The sequence below is a fragment of the Priapulus caudatus genome, unplaced genomic scaffold, assembly GCF_000485595.1.
Source record: "Priapulus caudatus unplaced genomic scaffold, Priapulus_caudatus-5.0.1 Scaffold375, whole genome shotgun sequence".
NCBI classification, from domain to species: Eukaryota; Metazoa; Priapulida; class Priapulimorpha; order Priapulimorphida; family Priapulidae; genus Priapulus; species Priapulus caudatus.
In genome coordinates this window covers 115853-126654 of record NW_014577436.1, presented here as the reverse complement: position 1 = coordinate 126654, position 10802 = coordinate 115853, and the positions used below count along the sequence as shown (strand labels likewise).

The window sequence follows — 10802 nt, the reverse complement described above, 5'->3', positions numbered from 1 at the left end:
ACGCACGCACGCACGCACCACACCACACACACACACACACACACACACACACACACACACACACACACACACACACACACACACACACACACACATCTATACACGCTGCGCTAGCTGCGCGCCACAGGTACTTGGACCGTTTCGATTATAAAATCATAGTAAATTTAAGTGCTTTTGTGAGTTACTCAGTGGCGTGTGTACGCACGCTAAGATTCTATTATGCAAAATAAAGTAAATAAACAGAAAAGTTTCGGAAGTACACATAAAAGCTATTTATTTACTATCATTTTATTATTGAAACGGTCCAATTGCCTGCGGTGTGCTGGAAGGGAGCGGCGCTGCTCCGGGTACAGAGCTGCGCTTCGTCTGCGCGTCCTGTATGGCGAGGCTAGGGCGATCGCTCCCGCGGGACCACGCAGCTACGTTTGAATTCAGCTTTTTTAGCCCGGGCCTGCGTATCGAGTGACGCAACGCGATCGGCGGCCCGAGACGCACGCAGGGTACGGTCGGCTGCTAGCGCCGGGCTCTGACGTGCAGGGTGCGTGGCATAGGACGTCCTATGCCATCGTGTACTAGCTGATGACATCTCTCTTCAGTCGTCAGTGATCATTGTTAAAGGTGAACACGCGTGAAAGCTAGCGGAAAACAACTAACTATGAAAAACAGCAACAGCCGCTGCGAGATACTACTCACTGTTCGTCAATCCGACTGTGTGAGCCTTCGTGACTGGTGCTGCGGTCTGTTTAAAAAAAATATTATTCGCGACACATACAACAGTTCTCCATTGAGAACAAAATGACTGCCGTGACCGCCATTGATAGCCGAGTACCGAGAAAATAGGTTTTTTCCTCCTGTTGGAAACCTGTAGGCCTAATCGTGGGAACCTATTTCCCCTACAACGATGAAGAAAATATTTGTCTGCATCGATTGCACGGCGTGGAGACTCGGCGCAGACTAGCGCCTTCCTGGCGATCGGCCATGTTTTCCTAGAACGGAGTAGACGTTTCAGCGACAGCACGTCGACGTCTGCCATCAAGTGCAGTTCGGGTTACGCGCACACACCGGTGCAATGATTAACTCGCATCCTTTAGATAAACGAAACTTAATTAATAGTTTTATAGCACTTTAAATAGATTCCGAGCGCATAAAGAAATTGAGGAAATACTTTATGGTGCGGTTGTATAAATTAGTGAATACTCTTTAGTAGTGCCAACGCGGCGGGTAAGAGGACCGGAGAATCTTATCAAAATTCTCGAGTTTGTTGATAACAGCTATAAGAATGTAAATAGTGTTTATAAGAAGATGCCGTGCGACTATCCAACGTCTTTTTTCATTTCCGCATAAAGATCGGAACGATGTAGTTTGCTTAATGACGAGCAAATATATACGTATAATATATATATGTATATGTTAGGATGAATTAATGTACGGCGCAAAGCTCGAGTGCGAGCGATAGACCCTATAAATTTGCATGGAATATTGATTGTATAGCAGAGATGGAGTGCGCACGATTTAGTATGGAGACGTCGCCAGCAAACGTCATGGCTAGTGACAAATACCTCCTAATGGTCAATATTCGGATATCCATAAATTCGGACAGGTATGCACATACGCATACACGAGCTCACACACGCATACACGCGCGCACACACGCATACACGCGCGCACACACGCACGCATACACGCGCGCACACGCGCGCGCACACACGCATACACGCGCGCACGCACGTATACACGCGCGCACACACGCATACACGCGCGCACACACGCATATACACGCGGGTGCAACACGCATGCGCGCGCTCTCATACGCGCAGGCGAGGACGGATACATACATCCGCGTGTACACGCATACATACTGAGACGTTCGCACGCACACCAAATCACAAGGGAGTGCAGGCTTGCGGGCTTATGCCGAATTGCACACAGTATCGACCGCAATGTTATTGCAGTTGTTTTTTTCAGTCAAGTGGTGACATTATTCCAGTTTCTTTATACGTTTCCACGGGCAGAATTCACGGCGCACGCTGCGAAGTTTTTGCACCTAAAAGGTTTTCTCGGGTGCAGTGGAGAGACCCGCCTATAGGTTACGCTGAAAATGTTTGCGGCGCCGAGTAAACATCTCTGGCTTATCTAAATACAGCCGACTGTTTATATGTATCACCAATGATGACGGCCAATGAACGTTAAACAGACGATAGGCAGCATAGTGAAGCGCGTACGTACGTAGACCAAGCTTGACTCTCTGTTCAGATATAATTTGTACATGCATATAGTGCGCATGCACGTAGGCACCAATTCCATGTAATCGTACAGAACCTGTACATGCACGTTGCTTTTCTATTAGCATCATATTCTCCATGTCTTTCAATTGTATTCGTAGTTTCTAATTAAACGTTTTATACATTAATAATATGTTGTATTATACCTTTTTATCTGCTGCATGATTCTGCGTCTAACGATAACATAAACATACATACAACATACACATAAACAACAAGCGATACGAATTCTCTACTTCATTGCATGTTTATAAACAATATAGAGTTTCATCGGTACACCACTAGCCACATCTAGACAGAACCCGCGTCTAAAACGAAACTCTACAACGCGACTACTTCGTTGCACTTCTGAAGCCACCGTTCCCACCCCACTGCTCAGACGCGATAAGAAAATGACACACGCTCGCACCCACGCGCACGCATTAGGAGACAACTCCTACATTACGTCAGCAGAGATCAATCCCCTGGGGGAAGAGCGTTTTCCACGCCCTCTTCCGACAACCATTCAGTTTTTTGTCTTCGTTGCCACAAACCCCGCCGCGCCACACAATGCCCGAAAAAACACATCGCCATTCCGGTTGGCTGCCGGGTTCGCAACAATGAAAGTGCACTGTCGCGACACAGTGCCTTACACAAATCGTCCCTGATCTCGTGTTCCCTTGTCGCGTTATGGGGCAAGATGCGGGTCTTGGTTGCCCAGCGGATGGAGGGAAAGAAACCATCGCCTGCTCGTACGCATGCGGCACCTCGTAACGATCTCTCGAAGATGTTTATCCGTCGATACGTCCGGTATTCGGTTACGAACAACGATGCACGGCAAAAACGCGGGGAGAGAGCAACGCGTTTGTCCGATGATTCAGTTCTGACAGCGTGCGCATGCCTTTTTCGCCCCTTGTGAAACCGCCTGTAGTGGGCACACCCCTCTCACACCGGGTTCACGACGAGTGGCCTGCCGCCTCGAATATCTTGACCGTCGTGTCCGCGCCGCCACTGATCATGTGATCGGGCACCGACCAATCACAGCAGAGAATCTTATTCTCGTGCCCGGTCATGTTGAATAAAGGTACGCTGGTGCTGAAAGCAAGCATGTAAAGCTTGTGGTAGTTAACCTGATATGGGTGCAGGACTAAACGTCTATACTGCCTGTGAAAGGTCAAATTAAAACTATAATAACTTTTATGAAAATAAATAAAGAAATAGATAATAGAATAAAAAAATATAAATGCACCACTAAGATAACTAACAAATCTTCTCTTACCTTCTAACATCCCACAGCTTAAGCAGGTTGTCATAGGAACCGGAGATGAAAAGATTGGTGTCATTGGGACTCCAAGAGACGCAGGAGACCCATCCACTGTGCGATGTATATGTCGATTTCACTGCAGTGCCATCTGTTGCCCGGAATAAACATTATTACCATTATTAACCACCAGGAAATCGTAATGACAAAGCTGTTAGGGAGAGAACGCAGGCGTATGGTACTGGTCTCAGTCAAACTGGATCAATGGAAGTTGTCTAGGTCGCATAGTGGGGTGCAGCCTCATACAAGGGAGGACCAAAGATCTGGTGGGAAGACAGCAAGGCAGGAAGATGCCAAGCGAGGAGGATTCCAATGCAGGGAGACAGGATTCTTGCCCTCTCGTTGCCTGTGCCGAACAATGGCAAATTTAGCAATTTTGACCCCCACCAAGCATTAGGGCATTTTTATGCAGAGCAGAGATGAAGCATGTGTGAAACACCTACCAGGCACACGTACGTCCCACAGTCGTACGTGACGGTCGGCTGAGCCAGAGAGCAGAAGATGACTTGATGGCGACCAGGACAGATTCAGAAGCACTTTCGCTCCTGGCTGTAACACGTGCACAATTATAATACAGATTTTACCCTTCCACGATTATGTTGCTCCACCTATTGTAATTTGTAAGCAATTTACTTTAAATAAAAAACTACAAATATAGCTACTTATAATCACCTGCAGCCACGTGGCGCTATCTATTGTGAAATGTTTCAATTAAAACTAGTCAATTCCTAATTCAAGAATATAACTTCAGCCAAAACACACAGCACTACATAAGTAAGTGGTAGGAAATTACAATCACAAATCATCCATGGACATCATTGCTATCAAACCAAGTGCTCCATATAGAGGCTCACTTTGAGACACACACACAACTTCTAATTTGAATATCGAATGACGATACAGAAGGGCCATTATATGTCACATATGGCTACGATCATGGCTATCTAAGCTTTCCACTAATTCTAACTATAAACCTAGCCCAAAAACAACACTAACTCTAATCCTAACCACTATCCTAAATCTATCCATAACCATAACAGTAGTCAAAACCCTAACAATATCTCTAAGCATGACCCTACGATAATCAACGTTATGGGTTCTCCAGGGCTAGCACACTGGAGCCCAGCGAGGAACCCCCGGGACAACTCCATCTTACCAGGGTGAGTTTATTGGCGCCACTCTCCAGGTCCCAGGTGCGGATGGTGTGATCCCACGAGCCTGTGCACACCTCGCCGGTGTCCGTCCACACGATGCTCGATAGTGACTCTTTGTGGCCGGCTAGCGTTAGCAATGGCGTCTGCAAGGCAATGTTTGCAGGCTAGCCTCAGAGTTTTTGCTGGTGTTCAGCAAACGCAGCGTCGAGGATGTACGATCTATCTTGTACCACTCGTGAGTGATGCTCCACTCACACGTGTGTGTGCCTGTGTGTGTATGTGTGTGTGCCTGTGTGTGTATGTGTGTACGTTCACAATTTTATTAGTGAAATACATCATGGACGCTGGGAGACAACTCAATAAAATATGTGACTGTTCGTCTAAAGACACCATGTGAAAACCGAGTCATGCAGCAGTGTACTCATACCCTTGTAACGGATTTCTGTTGGTTGGTTTTCAGCTTCTTCTGTGATTGCTCATGGTCGTCTGGTTCTCCTGAGCCCCCTTCGTCCTCACCTGTAATCAGGATGTTATTTAACACACACGTTGTATGTTCTGATCAAGGCTCTTTATTAAGATAATCATTTCCATTTTTTGATTAATCAAGAACTCATTATTCCTCATGATATTTATAGGGCTCTTAGCACTTACTTATTCTAGTAAAATATGGATATCTGTAGGTGGAGGTAAAATATTGTCCAGAAGGCAATGGCCAACCACTGCAGTATCTTGTACAAAGATTCAATAGAGAGGAAGGTGAACCCGAAAAGAAGGTGGAGGCTACAGCTCCATGATTACCCTCACTGCCTCTGATGTTTTTTGTAATGCCATTATTCTTGGTAATGAAGAGTGTACCTCTACTACTTCTAGAATACTAACTATTGCTAGCGCTGCTGTTGCTAGTGCTGCAGTTCCTACTGCTCTTGCTACTCTACAATGAACAGCTTGCTAACAGACATGCTGATTCTCACCAGTAGACCAGATCTTCAACATTCCATCCCAGCATCCACTGGCGAAGCGGGTGTGGCTGGCATCAACTTTGACGCACTCCACACTGCGCGTGTGTCCGCGACACACATGTGCACATTCAATCGAGTTCTTCTGCCGGTCCCACTGCCAGATCATTAGCGTCTGATCATGGGAGGCGCTCACAAACTGCCCACCATTCTCATCTGCGAGCAACCATGGAATTAGCTCAACTGGCATCACAAATTGCAAGGCAATTTGCGGATATTGTGAACCATATGCTAACTTATATCATCATAACTCCAATTCACGAAAGAACAATCTCGTCTGTCGATGACAAAAGCATAAAAAAGAGATTGTTTGCCACACACCACCACACTGCGATCAGAAAGGACACAACCACCATGGGTATCTAATTAACTAGGACTCAAGGTATTCTCTCAACGATAGAAATGGACACTCAGAATCGATATCAGTTAATCTATTACATCTAGTAACAAGTAAGATGGCTTAGCAATCTTTCAGAGAGTTGTTAAAGCTAGGCTAATTCCGGTGAAATGTCTGATCTAGGCAAATAAAAATTACACAGGTTAGCTGAATGTTTAAAATTCTCTCCATCACAAAGCTATAATGTAATTTAACCATGTTTTCTAACCAGAACAATCGGGACAGATGCATAATGCCAAACATGTCAGGTAGGACATGAAAAGTACGAGCATGAGGATCATGTAAATACACTACACACCATGAGATATCCAATCCACTGCCTTCACAGGACCGAGATGGCCAGGAATGGTCATGAGGTGTGAGCCCTTCGGTGTCCATAAATGTATCGTATTGTCATAGCAACCAGTTAATATTCTGTACCAATGGCAGAAAAATACAAACTATTTGTAAATGATAAACAATATTATTGGACACAAAGAAAGGATTTGCAAACGCTGTGTGACGTGCGAAAAATGTATATACTATGCTATTAGCAAACCCTATGCTGCTAAAAAATAAAATTATTTTAGCAGAAAAAACTGAACAGTACCACAAATCTGGGATGATAAAATCATCCGATTCTTTAGATTAATTTGAATACACCGACCTGGTCACATTTCTCCAACATGAAGACACGTTAATAATGCGAACGAAGTAGCTAACGTTAAATGACAAAGCACAAGAATGCGATCAAAAGGACTGATGGCATTCAAAGTTCAAGAAAATGGAAATACGGAAAATAGTTTTACATAGAAATTACAGATTATTTTTTATGAAAATCAGTGACGCTTCAATGTTAATTAAACGAATGAACAATGAATGGAAATACGTCTACTAACAAGTCTGGCGTTGACTTGACAGCGCTGACCCAGTCGTCGTGCTTCAGACTGTCCTGCGGTCTAGGTGCCGGTGTCTGCTCCACATACTCCACCTCCAATACAGTCTCCTATAATTCATACCAGCATTCAATTGAAATAAGTACTCAGTCACAATCTGTACACCATAACAATTTTTGACATAATCTATCAGCAACTGTTAACATTCACCTTATTTATCACAATATGTATATTGGGATCGCTACAAATATCAGAAAAAGACCAAGGTTGTATGTAAGTTAGATATGAGTCTGACTATCATCCCTATTTAGAATCCAAACCGAGGTTATAAAATTGTCAATTTAAAAGCAAATAATCATATATTTACCTTACTTTCACAATGACCATAATTTTTCATCAAAACTGACTTAGACAATAATTTCACTTAAAACATTTTGACGAACACCTAGCTGTTAGGGTTAGGGTCCCAAGAAAACCATGAGAAAACTTGTATTTACTGTAGTCAAGCCCTTGCTTTCAATATGCTCAGTCAAGTTGGTCCTTAAGAATTCGCCATTGTGCAAAAAATCGAAATTAAGCTTCTTCCATTCAGTCTCCACAAAGTCTGAAACAAATACCATGATTTCTAAATTATCAAAGTGTATAAAATTAAACAAATATGAAGTCTTGTACACACATATACATGCAAATTCATGCACACATTTCGCACGCACCACCATCACATGCACGCATCACACACACGCACACGCACACGCACGCACGCACGCACGCACGCACGCACGCATGCACACACACGCACACGCACACGCACTTGTTTTACTCTTACCTGCTTTTAGAATCCCATTTAAAAGTTCATTTAGTTCTGTTGTTCCCACGTTCACAGGTAGCGAATAAGGAATATCTTGTATGGCATACCTAAACATAAACATAAATGGCATTCTCTGACTTGTGGCAGGCTTCTTTATGTTATTCTAGGTGTAATTATTAATGCAATCTCAATTGAATATACTACGCTGTAACATTGGATAATTAAACCTTAAATCTACATGTATGTACATGTTAAATATATAGACTTGTGTCGTGTGACACATATTACCGAGCAAATGTGTGAAGTTGCATGCTACACATTTAATGATTTACTTAGTGCTTTAGGAGCTTTTCAATTAGGTCTATCGGGGCCAGGCCCCTACCTATGTTGCGCAAACCGGACGCGCCCGCCCCGCTTGGGAAAACTCCCCCCACCCATTTCAATCGTTGCGCCACGTTTAAATTACCTCCGCCCCGATTAAATTCCACCACCCGGATAGGAAATGTTATCGCCGAATTGAAATACACTATTTTCAGCGGAGTTTCAGCGTGACAGTTCAAAATAAAAGTTTCACAGCGCGGGAATCGATCGTTAGTTGATGCCGCCATTTTGCGAGCAGTAACCTAAGCACACTTGTGTGCTTTGCTGTGATTGGCTGGTCACCATCACTGCTAAGCCAATCAGCAGAGAGCTCTATTAAACAGTTCACACATGCGCATAATCAAAAACTACATGAGAAACAGGCTGAGTGAGTCAGCTTTAGAGGTGCTGCTGCTACTGGCAATTGAGGGGCCACCTCGGCAAGAATTCCCATTCGACCAGGCAGTTGACCGTTGAGCTGCCATGCGACAGAGTCGAGTAGATGTGACAAAGTAGAGTCACAGTGGATGAATCATGACATTGATGATGAAGTTTTACAGAAAAGATCCTGCTTATTGCAATACATGTCAATAAATGATACATCCACTAAACTGATGCCTTGTGTTAGGTTCATTTTTATGTACTTGCCCGAAAAAATTACAAGTTGCCTTCAAGTTCTCTTATAGTTATCCCATAAACCCTAGTTTAAAAACAAAAAATATAAAAAATGACACACCAGATCAGAGAAAACAAATCAACTCAAACATGTCCCAAAATGCCGCAGAATGCACCACAGAGCATCTAAGATTTCAACATTTTCCGGGGGGCATGCCACCGGACCCCCCTAGTTTTTGCTCGCTGCACTCGCACGTTCCTTCCCCCTGTTTCAATTTCATCCTGGAGAGAACCCTGGGGGTAGCCGGGGGCCTTCGCTCATGCTGCATGCGCTTATACTACAAACTATGACGAGGAACTAAGACGAATTTTTACAGCGTGGCCGGCAATGCTGTAGTCAGTGGCACAATTACAAATCACAATAGCCTGCAAGTTGCAACATAAACTTGTATTCTTTAGCCAGCCAGATAGAAATTCACATTTAAATCACAATAACATGACAAAATTGGCCTCTTCATAAAATGCAAACAATCGCACGACCAAAGCACACGTCCATATATAGTGGTGCTCCTACTTTCCAAAGAGGGGTGGATGGTGCTTTGGGAGGGGGGGGGAATTAAACCAATCATTGTGTTTAACTACTTTCCAAATGTATTACTGTAATGATTATGTATATCTTGTTGCATTTTAATCAAGTGATCACTATAAGCAGTCGACTGACCTCCTCTTTACAGCTACTATTACGAGCGCAGCACCACAATCGTTTCAATTCAAATATGGATGTGTGATTTTGTCATGCAATCGGTGTGTTGTATACATGGCAATGGGAAAATTTGATCATGTTATTGTGATTTAAAAGGAAATTTCTACCTGGCCGGCTAAAGAATACAGGTTTATCATGTTGCAGGATCGTGTGCTTTTTTAATTATTGTACCACGAACTAGTCTACAGACTAAACTACACTACTAGTACTACGGTGCAAATCCACTTTAGGCACCTTAGATATCACGAAGTGATGCACAGATTTCTGTGTATCATCAACTGATGCACAGAATTTCCGTATATCAAGGAATGATGCAAAAACCCTAACCCTAACCCTAACAGTAACACACTTTGTGATACCTAAGCCTAAGGAGTAAGGTTATACTTTATGACTTAGGGTTAGGGTTAGGGTTAGGGTTAGGGTTAGGGTTTTTGCATCATTCCTTGATATACGGAAAGTTTGTGCATCAGTTGATGATACACAGAAATCTGTGCATCACTTCGTGATACCTAAGGTGCCTAAAGTGGATTTGCGCCTAGTACTACTACTACTACTACTACTACTAGTACTACTACTACTACTACTACTACTAGTACTACTACTACTACTACTACTACTAGTACTACTACTAGTACTATACTACAGCATTTACTAATTTAGTTGCCAGCCACGCTGTAAACATTCTTCTCAGATTTTCGTCATAGGTTGTAGTATAGCCCTGTAGCGAGAGCGAAGGGGCTACACCGATAGAGCTACTTTAGAACTGTGTTGTTATCATCAGTCACACTCAATTTAAACGTTGTTTTGTCAAGTGCCTCCGCTACTGGCTACTGGCCAGTGGCCTGTGGCAGTGCCACTGCCATCGGCATCGGCACTGCCAGTCGGAGTCCGTCGTGGCGCAGATAGTTTGGGGGAATTGATTTACATATTTGTGCTAATTGGTGAGACAAAGCTGACTACCTGACTACATAACTATGTTATCGGCATAAAATCTATAACAAATAATACGTACTGCTGTTGTTTAGTAAAGAATTTTACTTGAATATGTGCTACAGCATTTTCGTCGGTCTCCATGCTTGCGTTTACAGCGGCATCTCGCGGTAATTTTATCATACAATATTTATATAAAAACCTTTACTTTACCTTTAGCCTTTTGGAGAAAAAACTAAGTCGACACCGGCTTCTGTAATTCAGTTTCATATTGTTATATATTAGTGTATGAGATGTATTTA

At 43.4% G+C, this 10802-nt stretch overlaps 1 protein-coding gene across 1 annotated transcript; it reads right to left on the bottom strand.

Annotated features, from left to right (window-relative positions):
* Nucleotides 1-2504: 2504 nt before the first annotated feature.
* Nucleotides 2505-10661, bottom strand: LOC106809679 (ribosome biogenesis protein WDR12 homolog). The gene is made up of 11 exons (XM_014812849.1): nucleotides 10583-10661; nucleotides 7851-7939; nucleotides 7522-7628; nucleotides 7028-7134; nucleotides 6448-6563; nucleotides 5708-5908; nucleotides 5164-5252; nucleotides 4739-4879; nucleotides 4026-4131; nucleotides 3541-3673; nucleotides 2505-3356 (listed from the first exon to the last, which is right to left on the bottom strand). Exons 1-11 carry the CDS (start codon nucleotides 10642-10644, stop codon nucleotides 3218-3220), a joined length of 1290 nt encoding a protein of 429 aa, XP_014668335.1. The 5' UTR covers nucleotides 10645-10661; the 3' UTR covers nucleotides 2505-3217.
* Between the last annotated feature and the right edge of the window lie 141 nt (nucleotides 10662-10802).